General features: G+C 38.4%; 1 protein-coding gene across 1 annotated transcript in view; it reads right to left on the bottom strand.

The window, feature by feature from the left end:
• Nucleotides 1–20,856, bottom strand: part of GALNTL6 (polypeptide N-acetylgalactosaminyltransferase like 6) — a 1,096,422-nt gene that overhangs the window by 78,961 nt on the left and 996,605 nt on the right. The window contains exon 9 of the mRNA XM_014842142.3: nucleotides 7,982–8,089. Coding sequence (XP_014697628.3) covers nucleotides 7,982–8,089 — 108 coding nt within the window. The remainder of the gene's footprint in view (nucleotides 1–7,981; nucleotides 8,090–20,856) is intronic.

Raw genomic sequence — 20,856 nt, 5'->3', positions numbered from 1 at the left:
AATTTGCTTAAGTTTCAGCAGCTTAATTTTGTAGCAGCAGGGACCTATTTTGCCTAAGCAAGCTTTCTCCTTTGCGAGTCTCCAGTGGAGTTGTGAATGCAGGAAAATGTTCAGTTCTAATGAGGATAATGATGAAAACGCAATTATAATTCCCCCTAGTCCACAAATAGGGCTCACAAAGTAGTTTGTTTCTCAAGTGCTTTGAACAAAGAAAGCTATATAAATGCTAAATAACAGCATAAAGTGCCAAGGTACTCTTCCTAGACGAAAGAGTGACCAAAAGCGGACTGGAAAATGTACCAGAGGAAAGAGAAAATAATTCCCATTTTAATTTCATTAAGAATGACAAAGTAAATGTAATGATTAATCATGGCAGCTAATTATCATGTAAATATCTAGGACCCCCCATTTAAATCTTGTATTTAATCTATAAAATTTTCCAATAGGCTTGACAGAAAACTAATGCGAAATGTTGGTCCTCACTACATAGCCCCGAAAATGTTGAATATTGTTTCCATAGTTTGGGGATTGCCTGTCTCAATTACAAGCTCTGTTTTGCACACTAGAAAGCATTAGCTAATTGATTCACAAGCCATGGCTGAGCTGAAACTTGGGAAAGCACTGAGGAATATTTGAAACAATTAAATTGAGCAAAATGCTTTAATGTTGGGAAGAAGATAGCACCCGTGGGAGTGTTTGGGAAAAAATATGTAGAGCAGATAAATAGGGAGAAAACCAAACTAAAAGTTAGTTTTGAGAAGTTTTGTGGAAATCACTGAGCTTTAAGATAATGTTGTTGTCTTTACCTCACACGTTTTTTTCAAGATATTTCCAAGTGACAGGAGACTGTACCTGTCAGAGATTTGCTACTTCTCTTTCTTTTCTAGTAGGATAAGTCTGTGCTTTACGTCCATATTGTTGAAAAGTTTTAAAGACAATTTGTGATTCTGTTGTGATTTATTAAACAAACAGATAAGAAACATATGGATGCTTAAAAAAAATTCTGATACCCCTGGGTTGGGAATTAAGAGAGTAAGTGAGAATCTAGCAGTGGGGAATAAATGTGTGTTTCATGTTTCCCTCTCCTCTCTCTAGGTCCTTGGCAGACAGAATAGTTTTACTTTGTCTTACTTTCCTCATATGCAAAACGAGCATACAATGCCCAATGTTCAAAAAAAGAGACATCACTAAAGGGTGAGTGTAAGTGTTCTACCAGTGTTGTGTGCCAGAAACTTATCTCCAGCGTGGGGCAATGTCCTTGGGTGAGGTGACATTCCATTACAAAGGGGCAGTTTGATCTAACTGGAAGGTCTCAATGCTGTTGGCTTAGGATATGTGGCATGCTCTACACATTTCTGCCTGGCACATAGTAGGTACTTGATAAATATTTATTGAAGAATTTCTCCAACCTGAGCCTGCTTTGAGGCCGGAGATGACATTTATCTTCCTAACATGCAATGGACTCATCATATCTTAATAATTTATTGAACCATTATTGTCACATAAGAAACTTATGATTGGGGCCAGCCTGGTGGCAACGGTTGAGTGCGCACATTCTGCTTCGACGGCCCAGGGCTCACCGGTTTGGATCCCGGGTGCGAACATAGCACTGCTTGGCAGACCATGCTGTGGTAGGCGTCCCACATATAAAGTGGAGGAAGATGGGCACGGATGTTAGCTCAGGGCCAGTCTTCCTCAGCAAAAAGAGGAGGATTGGCAGCAGTTAGCTCAGGGCTAATCTTCCTCAAAAAAAAAAAAAACTTACGATTGATTTTTAGGGAAGCTGTCATGGAGAATAATAAAATATTATTTATGGAAGATGCTTGAATTTTTTAAATAAAAAATTTCATCTAAATAGGAGACATTGTATTTTAAAATATGGCCAAGAGGAGAGAAAAACAAATACATTTTTGCAATATGTGAATCATCTTAAGGTCCTGACACAAGTATTGGACAGCCATATTGCCCTTTTTGTTATATTGTAAGGAAGAATTAGAAATAGTTATTATTTTCAGAGGAATTGCTTCTGCACAGAAGTCTTAGCCTTTTTTGCAGACTGAGTCTTTTGGGAAGAATTCATTTTTTCTTGCTTTTTGTGAGAATGCCCATGAGAGCCCACCATATCCCTGAACTCAATGATAGTTTCAAATAAAGCATCTGAACTCTGTAGTTTTAAGACTAGTGGAAAGCCGTGCTGGATGCGGTTGATGGCCAAGGTTGTCATGCCACAGCTCTTATTTGCTGGGCAGCTTTACGAGAGTAAACTGATTTACAATCATCAAGGGGGAAAGGTCAATTTTGGGGAGTGCGGACTTTCCATTCATCACCATACTTTATAGCCTTGTCGGTGATTTTATTTTCTGATATCAAGCTAGTCATTTTGGTCTTGTTAATGCTTTCCTCTACTGATGTATTTTTCTGACATAAACAAGGGAGAGCTGCATACGTCAGATATTGTGTTCTTCCATTTCAGCTGCTTCAGACAGGGACACCCGACACCTTGGTGAACAGTGAGGAAGCATTTATTAATTGAGCTGGGGTAGTCTGGCTTCAACATTGGAGCCCTCCTCCTCCTCCTCCTCCTCCACATCCTCTATACCTGCCTCTACCCCCACCAATTTCAAGAGTCTGAGATGATCTGTGGAGTCAGTAGGGCCGGATGTCACCAGAGATATGACACTGGAAGAAAGGCACCTTGGGAAACATGTTAAGAAGTCATTTCACAGCTGACAGAGGTGAAACAACCCTTCTCCCTCAGACCTCAGACTAAACCTTCGTGCCCAAGAAGTGTAATAACCACAGGAAATCTTCAAAGATTATTGAATTCTGCTAAGAAACCCTAAGTCAATATATAAACCCCAAAATATTTATAATTTGTATGTAGATCACAGTGTAGCCTATAGGATCATTAAATATAATCTGTTCTTATAGAACATATATCACTATATATTAAATAACCTGCTATTTATGACATATACTTTATAATTTATTTATTATACTTTCTCTTCTGTTATATCATAATCCCAATGATAACATTATAACCTATGCAAAATAGTTTATAAATAAGTTAACTATATAAGATACAGATCTCACTCCATAGTGATTTTGATTATCTTCACTCAACCCTTCTTTCGTCCTCACAATGTCTGGAGTTCATTTCTCCTGGCATTCTATGCATAGATTGCGGGACTGTGTGGACTCTACCTTACTGTCATAGTTAGGGCCATTTGTTATGAGAAGTTAAGGTTTGTGTTTATCTTGCTCATCACTCACACTTCCAGGGCCTAGCACAGTGCATGGCGTGATAAATACTTGTTCAAAAATGAAAACCTACTGGTAAAGAAAATCTGGCAAAATTTTTTGTAGGCTCTCGGGATTCTGCATGGGAAGTCTGTGCATGTCTCCCAGATCTGGCTCTCTCTGAGCCCACGGATAGCTGTCATTTATAACCCACCCTATCTAAAACCAATCCCAGCATCTTCCTCCCTCCCCTTCCTCACATCCCTGTTGCGTACTAATACTATTTTCTCAGTTACCACAATGAGAACCTCATAGTCACATTTGACCTCTTTCTCCTTGCACAGTGTGGCAGACCAATAAAAACCTTTTAGGAAATTTTCTTTACAAATGCTTCTTGCATTCAACATGTTACTTTCTTTAGTCTTTCTCCCCTTTAATATTTACTTGTTGGTGCATCTTTCCATTTTACCCCTCTTATTTTTATTCTGGAACTTTCTGTTCGAAAGCCATGAGTACTTTCTTACCGCAAGAAAAAAGTATACACCCTGGTCTGCGTACACGGTCCTCCAGAGTCTGCTCTAGTGCATATTGCCGATGTGACTCCAGAGATCCTAAACACGATCCTTTGTCATTCTCTGTGCCCGCTCCTTCCTGCCTGGGATTTTGCTCATGCTGGAGGCCCTGCCATGACTGCCCAGCTGCCCCTCTTTATTCTCAGCCCTCCTACAAGTGGCAGTTGATAGGAAAGTTAAGCCTCTGACAGACAGGTCTTGATTCACAATCCCAGCTCTGTTCTCTTGGCGTTTACCTCTATCCCTTTTAATGTGTTACATTTTCAAGTACAATAGGTCCTCCTTTGCAATCAGATTATTTTGAGCATTTAACTTCTTTGTTTTTGTAGATCTTATCCTGAAGTTTGGATGATAGTTGTCATAAAGTGCAAAGAAAAAGTTATGGATACTATGTCAGTGGCAAAACACAGAAGGATGGAAGCCCCTGATTTGCATTCTCTGACGTCCCTTACAGACTTAGGGCGAAGGTCAGTTCCACCTTTCTCTCCTATGCAGTCTGAGTGAGCCTCCAGGACCGCCCCACCCACAGTCTGCAGGGCTGGAGCGGGGCCCTCCTGGGCAAACTCTCATGGGGCCAAGTTGCTCCTGTGAAGACTACTGTTGTGCTGCAGTCATCTGGTATGTTTAGCCATGGGGTGACTACTCTGCACCTCTGTCAAGCCCCTGCTGTTAGAGCCACCTGTCTCAGGTCCAGTAGCTTTGATTGTCCCCAAACACACTGGCATTCACAGGGGAGTCTGTGAGGTGCCAGTACTTGCTGCTCTGTCGGCAGAGTGCTTGCCTCACGTTGCCACCTGCCGGAATGAAGGGTTTTCTTGGAGAATCGTCCGCCCATCTGCCACTCAGCCACCTCTGGCTGTGCAGTGTCACTCAGCAAGAGCCTCGGCGGGCCTTTCACTAAGGATCTGCTGCTCACTCTTCCATGATGACGGTCAGTGCCAACCCAGAGAAGGGAGGAATGTCACTACAGCCCTGGGGTCTTTCTAGTCTCCTTACACCCCTGAGGGTGAGCATGCCTTCCTGCAGGCACTGGCTGGTCCTGGTGAAAAGACACTACAACGTGCCCAGGGCCCTGACATTGGACTCAGCCGACTCAGTAAGGTATCTAGTTTTATTGATGATAAGTGAATACTCTGATTCCCAGATGAAGCTGAATTGTAAGTCATAGTGTCCCAGATTTTTGCATTTTGTGGGAGCTGACATAGGGATGCTAATTTTAATTTTTGCCAAATAAGGGCATTAACAAAAATCTACTATCTTGTATCCTGACATAAAAAAAGAAGAAAAGTCTATAATTGCTGCATTAAAAAGATGTTGTTAAGTTGGATAGATGCAGCTTTGTGATTCTTCTTTTACTCAGTTCACAGATCTGGCTGAAAACTTGGCCAGGAACTGACTGTGGTGACTGGTCCTAAACTTGGGAACCTCTATTCTAAGAACCTTGTTGATTTAATTGAGGAGCCCTCGAAGGTCCTCTTTCAATTCTTCTAACTTGACAGGACTGAAGAAGGTCACAGCTATACCACTCCCTCCCCTCCTCTTCCCTCTACCCGTAACGTCTTTAGGATACATTTAAATAATTATTTGTTGTCTTGTATTGTCGGCCAATGATTTTATATATGGACATCTTGTCTCTTCCAGCAAGACTGTAATCTAGGTAAATAGAAGGTACTGAATAACTAATTATTTGAATTTATTTCTATAATACACACTCGTATGCTATTTAGAGAACTGCAGGCTGTTCACACATTTGTGTGTATGTGTGTGTGTGTGTGTTTTGGAAGTCTGCTGGAATCCTCAATTTATATAGGTACATAAATGAAAGGTGCACATTTTAAACAAGCTTTGTAAAATAAGAAAACAAGCCTTTGGAGTCAAGTTTCCATCTTCCTCTCCATTTCCTAACGAGGCTGGAGAGATTAACTCCCTATTGAGTAGACAAGCATTTGAAGCATCATTAAAGCCTCTCGTCATTTCGATGATTTAGTGATAATGCAGGCTGGAGCAGGTAGCTGAGATTCTCCCACAGAATATCAGAATTGTTTTTCATTTTAATATACTTTTTTATTTAAAAAATCATAAAATGTTCCTTAGAGTGACAGCTGAGCTTCAATATTTATGACTTTCTGATTGCTCTAGCAGTTCAGAAAAAAAAAGAAAAATGAGCCCTCAAGTAAAATTTAAGTGGGAAAGATTAAAATTCAGAATTATGGACTTTTCTCATTTGAATGAATACTCACTTTTTGCCAAAATTTTGTATGCCAGTCCTAGTTTCCCTATGTTTGACAGTCCTTGAAAAAGTACTTAATTTCTTTCTCGAAAATATATGAGTAGTTTTACTTTTTGAAAATAAACCCTTTTGGATCAGCACAACTTTCCCCCCCAACTTTTATACTCTACTTTTGACACAAACCAAGCACACGCTTGCAAATGAATGATTCAGTTTGGGGCACAAGCTGGGGACCATATGAGTGAGTGAAAGGGATAAGTGACAGAACGCCATTATCTTTGGGATATTATGATACCCACATGGCTGATTTATGATATAGGCTCAAACTGTTCCATCATTTACCTTTTTGTGAATTCTTGCTGTTTTCCTGAGTGAGTTTTCAGATTTATATGCATCAAGCCTTAGAACTAAATTAAATCATATTTCCTTACCCAAGATGCAGCTCTTTAACCAGTTCATGATTTTGTGATTAGTTTCTTTTCTTCAAATAGTGTATTTCTACGCCTGCTTAATGGAGTATGTTATTTATGTCTGATTAATCTTTTGAGAGGGAGGAATAATATGACTATTTCCCTTTAAGTTGTATGTAATGTAATGTCGTTACTATCAGCTCAAACTGCTGTAAAAGAGGTCATGGGTGTGACTAAGAAAAAATGGACACTGTGGATAGATAATATCAGGAAGGGAATAAGGAAGAATCCTTCTTCTCCCCAAAAGACTCACTATAAATGATAATTTTATTATACTTCATTAAAATGTTTAAATTTTCATAAGACCTTAAACCCACAACATTTTCTTGTATTAGTTTTTCCTGACTAATTAATTCTTTCAACAAATATTTGTTGAGTGCCTACAGGCCTTATTCTAGATGCTGGGAGTAGAATATCAAATAAGACAGAAAAAGCTCTGACTTTGTGAGATTGATAGTCAATGAATCCTGATGAACTAGTTTATATTTTTAAAAAACTTTCGTGAGTTAATTGAGCTTTATATAAAAAAACTCAAATAGTTATATAATACAGCCTAACTAGTAGAAGAACCAAAATGAAAAATTCAGGATAGACTCCTAGGGGAGCATTGTGCAAAGGGATGTGGTAAAATATCCTTTTTCTAGATTTGTACTGAGCAGTAGCAGGTACGTATTGTAGTGAACAGAACTAACCCAGCTATGAAGAAAGTAACATGGAAAACAGAAACTGTCCGGATTGTTTTGAGAAGATATTGTGACTACGTTCTCCCAAATATGTATGAAAATATTCTAAAATGCTGAAGAGGAAAGTATCCTTGCATTTGGTCTAAGTAAAAGGTTTTATTCAAAAAAATTCTGAAAAAAATCTTGGGCTTGGCCAATTTTGGAATTTTGAGAATGGGGTAAACTTTTAGGTAGAGTTGGCTCTAGTTACAAATGAAAAGGCAGTGTTTGGGCATTCACCCTGCCTGCCCCCGTCTCCTATTTACCCCTATCGCCATGTGACTTATTAGGCATCCTGTTACATTCCATGTGGGAGGAAAGTACTGGACGTCCATCCAAAGACCTGGGCTTAAACTCCTATTCTGCTGTTTATCACTCAGGTGAGCATGAACACGCTGCCTTGCTAAGCCTCGGGTTTTCTCATCTACAAAATAAAGACCAAAATACCAACCTCAGAAGGTAGTCGTGAAGATTAAATAGAACGCATGTGAAAGTGCTTTGAAACAATTAATAACAAGGATTAGCATAATAGTTAATATTTCCTTAAGGAATGGAAATAAAACTCTGGGGAACACAGAAACTCTCTATATTCTAAAGTCTCCCAAATGGGATGGCAATGGGGGGAGTTTTTACTTTGGTCAAGTGTTTCTGCCAGACTGTACTTTAAATTATAGCACATGTGAGGCTGCTCATTCTGCTTACAGAAAGCCATATCGGGCCCAACTTCTTCTGATCCCCGTTACTCACTCTTGCCAGGCTGGTCCCAGATGGAACTTTATAAGGGACGTACTTCCTGTAGATATGACCAACTCTAGAACATGGAACATCGAACATTTCTCCTCCACACATCCAAACCTAAAGAGAGGAAATTTAAAAGTATATCACAAAAGAACAGCAAATTTCACACAAAAAAGGAATTATAAACAAGAGTCAAACAAATCTTAAAATCTCTTTGCCTCTAAGTCAAAAATTTCTATTTGTTATAAATGGCTAACCAAGAAAGAAAACCACATTTTTAAACCTAGATTCAAAAAAGTATAGAACCAAAAGACTAGTTCACTAAAATCTAATTTCCATAGAAAATGTGTTGGTATTTTTTTTTGGTCTAATGGAATTTTATTACACATATTGTATTGAACTGGCATTTAATGCTTATATGTCATTTATAGAGATATTTGTTTTGACAATCTTGTTTGAAGAAATAACATTGGAATTTAAATGTCAATTAAAAATTTTAAGACATAAAAAATGGAATTTTTAAAATAAGCTAATGAATTAAGCAACACAGATATATCCATACTTTAAGTTCCATCTAGATTCTGAAACTTTCAGTAGAGCTTATCTTAAAAATCTTAGTTGCATTCTAATTTCTCCCTACCCCCTATCATTTCTTAGGTACAGAAAATAATTGACTAGTGATGTGGACTCAGGAAATATTAAACTCAAGGTATGTGTTAAGATGCTGTATTTATATGTAGCAACAAAAATTAATTGGTTGTATTTTACATGACTATGCCCTCAGACAGACACAATTAATCATGGTTTTATATAACAAACTACTTACTATAAAAGGACTAATTATCAGAACATAAATCCAAGCTTCATATACGCTAGATTTTGAGCTATTTTCACTGCAAGAAAAAGATTAAAAAAGAGTTATATACTATAATGGTTAGTTTTATGTGTCAGCTTGACTGCATTACAGCGCTCAGGTATTTGGTCAAACATTATTCTGGATATTTCCATGAGGGTGTTTTTTCAGATGAGATTAACATTTAAATTGGTGGGCTTTGAGTAAAGCAATTACCTTCTATAATGTGGATGGACCTCATCCAATCAAGTTGAAGGCCGTAATTGAACAAAGACTGATTTCCCCCAAACAAGAAGGACTTCTGCCAGCTGACTGACTTTGGACTTGAACTGCAACTCTTCCCTGGCTCTTCAACCTGCTGGCCTGCCTTGCAGATTTTGGACTTACCAAGTCTCCTCAGTCATGTGAGCCATTTACTTAAAATGTTTCTCTCTCTTTATATATACATATCCTATTGGTTCTGTTTCTCTGGAGAACTCAGACTAATACGGATAACACCGCTTATTTTAAAGCATAATATTGAAATATTGAAAGAGAGAAAGAGAAATGTTGATGTCTTAACTTACTTTTGCTTCCAACCCCTTTCACTAAGAGGAATGACACCCCAAGTGAGAGTAAATACTTTCGGCTTTGCCCGTCATATGGTCTCTCTTGCAATTATGCAAGTCTCTAAGGAAAAGGCACAGCTGTATTTCAATAAAACTTTGTTTACGAAAAACAGGTAGTGGGCTGTAGTTTGCTAGTCCCTGTTCTATAAGATATAAAGTCCTTTCAAACACTGAAATTTAGTGATTCCTAAGATAATATATGTGGGAGATTCTAAGATAATATATGCAAAGATAATTTTCCAAAATTGCATACCACAAATCTCTCATTGCGCATGCTCCTCTACAATGTGACCTTGGTACCCTCCCATTGAGATGTGGGTCTCTGTCCTCTCTCCTTGAATTTGGGTGGGCTTGTGAATTCTTAGACCAATAGACTACAGCAGAAATGACTGAGGCAAGGTTATAAACGGACTGTTGCTTCTGCCTGTCCACTAGGCACTCGTTTTTGCAACTCTGAGCTGCCATGTAAGAAATCTGACTCCTTGAGGCTACCCCTTTGTGAGAAAGTCCAGACCACGTGAGAGGCCATGTGTAGGTGCTCAGGTCAACAGCCTCAGTTGTTTTAGTGAACAGCCAGGATCAACCACCAGGTGTGTAAATGAAGATTCCTCTAAATGATTCCAGCCACTAGCTGTTGAGTCACCCCAGCTGAGACCCCACACACTATCCCGAAGCAGAAGCAAGCTATCCCCTTTGTGTCTTTTCTGAATTTGGGAATGGTAGAATCCATGAGCTTAAAAAAATGGTTGTTTTATGCCTCTCAGTATTGGGGTTCTCTGTTATGCAGCAATAGTAACTGGAACTACTTATTTCCAAATCCTTAATAAAGGCGAACTGCTAACACAATTAAGCAAAACTTATGCATCATTCACAGATTTCATCTTATCCTTTTGTGGGAGATACAGTGCTAGGGCTCATCAATTTCCATGCTCACTTCTGCCAGGCTATAATGTCTAGCTCATTTGTATTTAGATGTGACCATATGGCTATTTCTTGCCAGTGCAATGTGAACAGAAGTGATGTGTATCACCTCTGAGCCAAAGTAATTAAGAGCGGACTTTGTTTTCCATCTTCTTTACGATTTCTTTTTTCCCTCAGAGCCTGACCAATTGCAGAAGATCCAGAGGAGGACTCTGAGACCCTAGAAGGAGTCACTAAATAGATGGGACCTGGGTCTCTGAGAAACTGGGTGGAGTAGAGCACATGCCTCCGCTTTTAATCTGGGCCAAATTATGAGAGGAGCAATAGAGAAACTTTGCTGAGGTTGTTACCAAGATTTTGGGATTGTTAGCGCAGCTGGTTCTTAAAAACTTGTGTCTCTTCTGACATTTTTAATCAAATACAGTGAATGTAATTATTTGTGATATTATTTCCTTATATTATTTGCTCAGTTTTAAGAGACAAAATTTGAAAGTAATTAGACAACAGATGAAGGGGTGGTCAATGAGAGAGCAGAGAATGTTAGGTAGTCACGTGTGTAATAAAATGTCAGTCCTGGTTGGTCAAAGGTAGGCAGGTGTCCAGGCAGAGAAGCCGTCTTATCATCTGTATGTGGGACATAGTGATTTGTTGGCACAGGCAGTTATTTTTCATGAAAAAGGTGACCATATTGCTCTCATCAGTTGGTGAGGTAGCCAGTTTCCTCTGCAGCACAAGGGGATGGTGACAAATGAGGGCAAGATGTGGGGCCAAGGTCTGGGGCAATGCCTTACATTCTCTGGGCTTATCTATGTTTTTGGTTCATGTGGTCTTGTAGAATACTTGGAAAGTAGGCAGCAGCGGACTGAATTCTTCCTGCGACAGAGTTTGCCAGGGTAACAACTGCCACAGTGGAAAGTTAGATAAACCATCTTTGCCTTCCTTTCTAAGCTATGGCAAAATGACCTAATAGACACACAGAAATGAAATTCTACCAACTTCCTTTCAGAAGGTCACTCTAATACAGTTTTTAAAGATCTTCATATCAGTTTTATATTGGTGTGTAACAAATTGCTACAAACTTAGTGGCTTAAAACAACACACATTTATGATCTAGTTCTATGGGTCAGAAGTCCATGTGGACTCAGCTGGGTTCTCTGCCTAGAGTCTCACAAGGCTGAAATCTAGGTGGCTGCTGGGTTGAGCTCTTATCTGGAGCCTCTGGGGAAGAATCTGCTTGCAGGCTCATTTAGACTGTTGGTAGAATTCAGTTCCTTGCAGTAATAGGACTAGGACCCCCATTTTCTTGCTGGTTGATGGACAGGCTCTGCTCCTAGAGGCCATTCTCAGTTCCTTGCCTGTGAACCCCCCTTCTTAGCAATGGTTAACCTCTGTCTCATAGAATCCTTCTTATGCTTCAAATCTCTATGACTTCTTGTGCTACCAGTGGGAGAAGACTCTGGGCTTTTAAAAGGCTCCTGTGATTAGATTAGGCCCATGAGGATCATCATCCTATTTTAAAGTAAACTGATTAGTGATCTTAATTACATTTGCCAATCTCTTTTGCCCTGTAATATAACATAACATAATCATGGGAGTAAGCCAAGGAAGAGGGTCCTCTTAGAGTTCTGTCTACACAATTTCCACTGGATCAAAATTCATGTCTTCTATTGATAACCTACTTCTAATTCTTAACTTTCTTCCCATCAGAAACTTTTCTTTACAGCTAAGTCAAATTCAGGAAACTTCTGTCCAGATGTTTTTAATGCTAAATTCAGTGTTAAAAAAAACTATAGAATCCTAGAATTTATTTTTCTCCATATTGCCACTACAATTACTTAAAAACATAAATCTGAGTATATCATGCCTCCCTTTAAAATCCTTCACTGGTTTTCTATCCCTGTTAAGGTAATAGTTACAACTCCTCCATAAAGTTTCCAAAGCCTTGCATTATCTGGCCTTTGCTTGTGTCCGTCATCACTCTGCCCTGTCCCTCACCAACCCCCACAATACACTCTCTGGGCTATTTTTATTTTATTATTATTATTTTTCGTTATTTTATTGAGGTCACATTAGCTTATAACATTGTGTAAATTTCTGGTGTACCTCATTATATGTCAGCTTCTGATAGACTGCGTCGTGTTCACCACCAAAAGTCTAGTTTCCGTCCGTCGCCATACGTATGTTCCCCTTTACCCCTTTTGCCCTTCCCCCAGCCCTGCTCTGGGCTGTTTTTAATTCCTTAGAAAGCACCAAGATTCCCTCCTCAAGGCTTGCTACCACAAATTACTGTCTCTAAAGGAAATTCTCCTTTCCCTCTCTCTGATCCTTTGCCTATTCCTTATTTATTTTCCAGAGTTCAGCTTCACTATCACAACTGATTCCTTAGATTTGTTTAGGCTCTTGTTCTATGCTCCCATTCCATCTTGCATACTTCTCCTTCACATAATTCATTAATTGAGTTAACAAATGTGTAGCGAGCACTTACTATATGCCAGGCATTGTTCCCCATGCTGGAGCTATAATGTGTGACTAATTCAAAGATCTGCACACATGGAGCTTTCTTTCAGTGGAGACCGTACTTATGGTAACTGTCAATGAGTGATTTATTTGTGTTTGTGTAATGATTTGTTTAGTATTCGTCTCTCCTCACTAGACTCAAAGTTCCATGACTATTATTACTCTATCTCCAGCTACTAGTGAAGAGCTTAGCACATAAAAGATACTCAATAAACATGGTCACCTCTTGTTTCAATTATGCTTGAATTTGTACTTACGTAGGGAACCTAAGGCCTTTCCAATTCAGTGTTGTTTCTTACAACCTCAGGGCCAATCTGCTTTTCACCATAAGCACAGAAAAGCCACTTGTCCCTAATCTCAGAGTTGCTTCATTTCTATACTGTGGATGTCACCATGCACTTCTTTATTTTTTTCAGTCTTTCAATAACAAAGCTTATTTCAGCAGAAGCATCCCTCCTGACACACTAGAGAGATGTGTTTAGGTAACAGTGTGGAATCATGGTTCTTTAGGAAAGCACAACTGTTGTGGCATTTATTAAATCCAATATTTGTTCTGAAAGATGTTGTTTATGTATTTAAAAGACGTTTCCTGGTAGTATGGTGTGGTGATATTCTAAAAAAAAAAAAAATTCTATAGCATTGTCATACTTAAGTATCTATTTCTTGCAGAAATGTTTTAGATTTACAAATAACGGGTCTTCTTTTGACAACATAAATATTTTAAAGCAATGTTATTTTACCCGTGAATGAGCACAGAGCATTTTTTTCATGATGTAGTTTAAATTGACTGAATAATTGAATGCTTGCCTTATTTTTTTAATCACTTTTCAATATCAGCCACAAACTGAAATTTAGACATAGAGAATGTTAAATTGGATGGAATCATACAATTATACCAGTCACACAGAATGTGAAATTAGCTGCAGTGAGAAACTGATTGTCAGGAGGATACTAAGGGAACATTATTATCGAGTATAAGATGAGGTGTAATATACTGATGGAAATGGTGATTTAAATTCTCAAAAAGGAATTTATTAATGCATTCAGTTCCAAAAGCTGCTCTCTCCCTAATCTCATCCTTAACTCTTCTCCCCCTCCTTCCCTCTGGTCAAACTATTTTGGCTTCTTTTCTGTTCCTCGAACATGCCAGATACCTTCCCACCCTAGGGTGTTTGTACTGGCTGTTCCCTCTGTCCGGAATTCTCTTCCAGAACTCCCCATGGCTAACTTCTTCAGCTCTTTCAAGTCTTAGCTCTAAATCCTCTTGCCCCAAACTCATCACAGTCCTCTGCCCCTGTTCTCATAGCATTTCCCACCTTCTAACTCAGTAGATACCTCATTTATTTATTTTGTTTATTATTTGTCAGCCTCTCTCCCCAAAAAAGGCAAGGGTCTTTGTGTTTTTTATTGAGTGATGTATCCTAAGCACCTAGGACAATGCCTGACACATAGTTGGTACTCTGTAATTGTTTGTTGAATGAATGAAAGAATTATTGGTGTATTGATGTAAAGTAACGTTAATTCCAGACAATTGAGTTATTTAATGATAACCCACCATTTAGCTGCCATTAAAAATAAAAGCTGTGATCTCTAGTATATTCAAGTACGAATTTTAAGGTAATAAGGTATCTTAAACTTATTTTCACTCAAAACTGTTTTATAACAAAACAAAGAAATGGCTGATGTTAAAGATATAGCACGTTATATATAAATGAGTAATTAAGTTTCCGGGACTGGAAAATAACTTTCTAATGGTATGGTATGACTTGTGTGGGTTAAGTTTGAAAGACTCCTTAAGACTAGTTAATTGACCACTTGGCCATCTATTTAGAGTTGAAATATTAGTTGTTAACCTAAAAAGCTATGGTGTGTGATATTGAAAAGGGCCATGTCTGTCTTTTCTGGGCTAGATGTGATAAAAACTGCACCTTCGGGAAGAGAAGTTACATCCACACATACTGTTGCCTTGGTTTATTCTTAGAAACTTGGGTTTTGAGGTTATTCTTTGAGATAAGGAGAAAAAAAAGGAACAGCTTATTTTAACCTTTCCTGATTTCCCTTTTCTATTTGTTGATAGAAAGATAATAAAAACAGAAATTGGAAAATGTATCTACAGTCTTTAATTAGGATATGGTGGTTTCTAGTGTCAGGGGAAAAGCTCTTGTTTCTGGAGCCATCTGCTTAGGATTTTTTTCAAAGTAAGAGATGCTGTGATGTCAGTATAAAAGAAAATCGAGCCCAAAGCATCTTGCGTTTAGTGAGCTTCAAGAGGTCCGGGTGGGGATGGCAGGGCTTCAGAGGGTACATTGTTCAGAAGATCATTACTTTTAAGATGTGGTGTTCATATTTGCAGTGACACCAGGTGGCCTTAACAACAGTGATTCTGGTGGGGACTGGAACAGAAAAACAGACATATCACTTATTGGTTTATTTGAAACATTAATTCTTGAGGAGGAAAGAGTGGATCTGAATATCTTAAGTGTGCTTCTTTAGATAAAATATTATAGTTAAAGACACAATCTCTCATTTTCCTTAACTCATTATTCTGCAGCTTAGAAAGTGCAGTAGCGGCAAAGTGTTTGCTTTTTACCATTATTTCCATATGTCTCCAGATTTTGAGTCTATTGCTTAAATTTTCTGGATTCTCCGTCTGCCAAAAATAAATAGAAGTTCTTTAAAAACTTCTTCAAATTGGCTTTCTGCGTTGGGACAACTACTTCCTTCTTTTGAGGAAATACCCAAACATGTCTCTCCTTTGCTCCTGAGTTGGGCTGTCAGTGACACTTTGTTCCTAAAGGCGCAGGCAGGAACCTGACTCAGGTCAGGCTAATTGAAATGCTTCTTTGAGGTTCATCAAATTGGAATTACCTCTCTGGTGGTGAAGCAGAAAATGGAAGCCTGAAAGCTTTCAGGGGCCATGTCTGAGGGGTGGAGGGAAAGCCTGTTGGAGGGAATGAAGCTGACTCAGAGAGAGGTGGAGGGAAGATATCCAGAGAACAGGTCACAGCAGCATCGAGGCCCTGTTTCCAGGCTTCCCAGAGGCTCACTTATTTCCTTGACTTTTTCACAGTTTGTTTGTGTGGTTGTTCTGTCCGATTTCCCTGTTTCCTCTAAGTTAGACCGAATTGGGTTTCTGTCTTCTAGTAAGCCAAAGAATCTGAATTAAAAAACTTCCTTTGTGAACAATGAGGGTTTGAGTGTCTAGGAGTACCGAGGATACACTTTGAAACGAGCACATCAGTCAAAAGCTACCCAGATAAAGACCATTATGACAAAAACTCTGGAGAAGCGAAAGGTTTTCTAAGCTTCGGTTGATAGGCAATTAAGTTTTTTTAGCAATACTCAATATGAAAAAAATTTCATCAAAATAAAAGATGTGAGCACTCTCAAAGGTTCATAAGGGCACTTCCATGTTATTTTTATCTTGAGGAAAAGTTGATGTACTTTTGTAATATGGAGCAGTGGAAAGAACGCTTTGTATTAGTGTTTGAATTGGGCAGGTTGCTATACTTTTCTGAGTCTCATTTTCATTTTCGGTAAAGTTGGGGTAATGTGTCTACGTCATAAGGTGGTTGTAAGTACTCAGTTAAGAAATACATGTAGCACCTTTACGTGGCACACAATACGTGCTCAAGGATGGTGGTCATATGACATAGTCTATCTAGTGGACAAATGGTATTCTTCTGTTATGTTGGGGGCTACGTAGGGTGGTGGCTGTGTATCAGTATGTTGACCTGTATGAGAGGGGTCAGGGCACACGACAACATGCCAGTCTGTGAATGTGTGTATATGCGAGTAGGGATTGTCTTCTCAACTGTCACTCTCATAGTTTGGAGAGAAGGAGGGAGCTGTGGGATCAGTTTATATTGGTCTCGTGTGTTGTAGGTTGCCAACCTTGACGTAGAGTGTAAAAATCAAATTCTTATACCTCTAGGGTTAATGTGTGTATATACTCCGAGACTTTCTATAGTATTGTCACTGGGATTTGGGTGAAGGGCTTCAGAAGTGTATGGGGAGTTTTTTTGTAACTTTTTATACAAATGTCTCTTGAGCTGGGGGTTGGGGGTGGGGCAACTGGCTTGCTTTATGTAGATTTACAGACCAGAAGCATTAGAATGGTTAGATTGTATTTCTCGTTGGGGAAAATGGCAACCAGAAAAATACAAATATTTCTTAAAAATCTCAATATTAGGAAAAGATTTCAATAGGAAGTTAAATTGACCCTAACACAGGTACTGAATGCTGTGTAAATTGTTACATCTCGCTCACTTTACAACTATCTATAAAAGCTAAAAGAAAATTAAATAGAGAATTAAGAAAACGCCATCAGACATAAAGGAAGTAACAACTGGGAGGAATTTAGACTTGCCGCTAGGCTTATGTCTAATGGACATAAAATTTAACTTGAAAATGCTCTGCTACACCTGAGGTAACTTTTGTTGGGTAATTGAAATGAATCTCAGACTGGCTGGCGAGGCATTTAGCAGCTGTTTCTGTTTATCTTTCAGTTTCTGAATGAGTTTAGAGTCATTTTAATATTTTCTTTGGAAGATCAATTCTGGGCATGTTGAATTAAAATGGTTATTTTGATGTCACCTAGGCTAAATGTTGTAGGGAAAAGAAGCCCACAGGAATAACTCCAGGTATTATCTTGTGTATCCGAAGTATATGGTGCGCCATAAAAAAGCTTCTGTCATGTTTTAGATACAAAATGCAAGTCCTCTTTGAGGTACTTTGCAGGCTCAGAAGTAAAGAGAGGTCTCTAAGACAGCTGTCTCATAAAAGCAATGAGAAGGTATATAAAATATTTTAGAATCATCCTCGGCATAAAAAGGATTTCTAATGAGTACATTTTATAAGACTAAATTTATTTCTAACAAAACCATTTGTACAAAACATCATCACGATAGTTTATATAGAGATAGCTTAAGGGAAAAAGAGTACACTTCCAAAATGAGATTGAGCTGTACCCATCCAGGGAGGCAAATAAACTATTTTAGGAGTATAAATTAAACACCTTAGGAGGTTTTTGTATTTTCAGACAACTGTGGAGAAAATGGAAAATGCTTACTAATTAAAACTAGGTTCTTTGCCAGTGTACCAGAGGCTTGTCTTGGGATCCAAGAGTATGGAAGTTAGCAATTGTGGAGGCTGGGGGATGGAGAGACCAGGTTGGGGTCAGGGGCCAGGGAACAACTTCCTTTCTTTGGGATCTCAGTATGTCATTATTTTATAGTTTCTCCTACAAATCTTGGGTCATATAACACACGGAACATTTGTTGCAAACAGTGCTGTGGGGTGATAGCTGGATGAGAGACACTCAAGATTGGAGGAGTAAGAGGATGAGGGAAATGAGCCACCCTGGGGTCCAGACCTGGGGAAGAGAGGCCATGAATGAGACCACCATTGAACCAATTGCCGATTCTCTTTGCTCAATTGTTTTGTAGTGGACCAAAGTCCTTGCTTTAGCTTAGAAGTTTTGGCCTGATATGTACCTGGGATTTGTTTCTAAGATTTATATTTAAATAATCTTGAGATCCATACAAATATATATTAACATATCATTGCAGATTGAGATGTATTTTAAAGGCCTTTTCTCACCACCCAATCTAAACACCCTTCATTAAGACGGTAGTAAAGTCAGGGGCCTATAAAGGCCACAAGAGACCATATATGTATCTCCAGTCAGGTATCAAGTTTAACACGGCAGAAACAGGGTGCCGGTAAACAGTGCAGACCATTCTTCTGTCTTTTGTCTTGGTTATAGATACAAATATTTTATAAATATTATGCCAGTCAAATATAACCATCTCTATACTGGGGCTCTTGCTTTGTAACATTGGCTGGTTTATTTCTTTTTAGCACTTACCAATGTCAGAAATTATCTTGTTTATCTATTCACTTATTTATTTATAATCTTTCTGTCCTCACACCAAATTCTATGAGATAAAGAACTTGTCATTCCCGTTAACTATCATATTCTCAGTGTCACATAGTAGGCTCAATAAATATTTGCTGGATGGATGGGTACATCTGTGACTATTGTCTGCATATGAAACTATATATTATAATTTTACTTTATAAGTACTTACATAAATACTATATTACATATAGTATATATATTTATTATTAAATATAAACAAAATTTATCTTCCCTTTGTATTTATTTTTGCACATATGTTCTGTGTCTTCCTTTTTCTTACCTGACAACAGATTTGAATATTATTCCACAGTAGTAAAAAGAAAACTGTTGCATTCTTTAAAGGCCATACTGTAGGCCACAGTACAGGTAAACAATAATTAATTTAATCAGTCTCCTAGGATGGATGTTTAAGTTTTTCCATTTTTTTAATCAATAAAAGCAATATTGAGATAAAGACCCTTGTATATGCACCATTTCACACATGTGTGAGTTTATCTGTAGGTTATGTGAATAGAAATGAAACTTTTGAGCCAATACATACATACAGTTTAAATTTTGAGGGATATTTTCTAACTGTTCCCCATAGAGGTTACATAACTTTTCACTATTTTAACTGACATGTTTGAAAGTGTCTGTTTCTCTAAACTCTTGTCAACACATTGTGTGATCAAAGTTCTTGATTGTTGCCAATCTAATAGGTGAAAAATACACCATTAGAGTTTTAATTTGTATTTTTCTTGTAATTGAGGTTGAGTAACTTTTCATATTTGAGTCGTTTTTCACATCCTTTTTCTGTGAAGTGTCTGTTCCGATATTTTGCCTATTTTATTTCTTAAAACTATTTAATCTTAGGGGGCTGGCCCGGTGGCCGAGTGGTTAAGTTCGCGCACTCCGCTGCAGGCGGCCCAGTGTTTCGTTGGTTCGAATCCTGGGCGCGGACATGGCACTGCTCATCAGACCACGCTGAGGCAGCGTCCCACATACCACAACTAGAAGAACCCACAACGAAGAATATACAACTATGTACCGGGGGCTTTGGGGAGAAAAAGGAAAAAATAAAAAATCTTTAAAAAAAAAAAAACTATTTAATCTGATTGATTTGTAGGAGGTCTTTTGGTATTAAGGGTTTTAGTTGCAAATAATTTTTCCCAGATTGCCATTTGACTTCCAATATGGAAAATATGTTTTTTCCATATTGAATGATTATGTGGATGAATTAATCTTTTCTTTCATTGCCTCTAGTTTTTTTTGAGTCACACTTAGGGGCTTCCCCCAATCCAGTTCTTCCATCATTTTTATGGTTCTTACATTGTCACTTTATTTTTGTTTGGTGGCCGAGGTTCACCCTGAGCTAACATCTGTTGCCAATCTTTCTCTTTTTGCTTGGGGAAGATTCACCCACCCTGAGCTAACATCTGTGCCAGTCTTCCTCTGTTTTGTGTGTGGGATGCTGCCACAGCATGACCACTGACAAGTGGTGTAGGTCCACGCCTGGGAACCGAACCCAGGCAGTCAAGGCAGAGCATGCCAAATGTCACCTCTGGGCCACTGGGCCAGCCCCTACATATTTTCATTTTTAATGTTTAAAGTGGTTTATCTTCCTGGGATCTATTTTTGCATAAGTGTGATATGTGGATCCAACCTTTTTTTTTCCAGCAGATAAGTAGTTGTCCTATACTATTTGCTGAGGAATCCGCTCTCTTCCTCTTGATTTGAAATGTTGACTTTATCTTATATTAAATTCTCTTATTAATCTGGGTCTATTTAAATCCTGTGCCTTGAGTATCTCTGTCTTTTCATGCACATTTTATTGTGTATTTTATTTTCTGCTATGCTTAGCCTCCTATCATTTTTTCCCAGAAATTTTCTTGTTGTTCTATTTATCTGTTTTCCCTTTGTCTAGCTCCCCCCTCCAAAAAAAATTCATGTTACTATTTTTACTGAGATTGCATTAAACTTATGAGTATGCTTAGGGAGAATTACCTTCATTATGAATTCTCATGTATTCAGGACTTTCGTGTGTCCCTCAGTAGCATTAGAACATCTCTTCATAGAGGTCTAG

This window comes from Equus asinus, chromosome 3 (genome assembly GCF_041296235.1).
Source record: "Equus asinus isolate D_3611 breed Donkey chromosome 3, EquAss-T2T_v2, whole genome shotgun sequence".
NCBI lineage: Eukaryota > Metazoa > Chordata > Mammalia > Perissodactyla > Equidae > Equus > Equus asinus.
The sequence above is the reverse complement of the archived record's forward strand: the minus strand, read 5'-3'. Positions and strand labels throughout refer to the sequence as shown.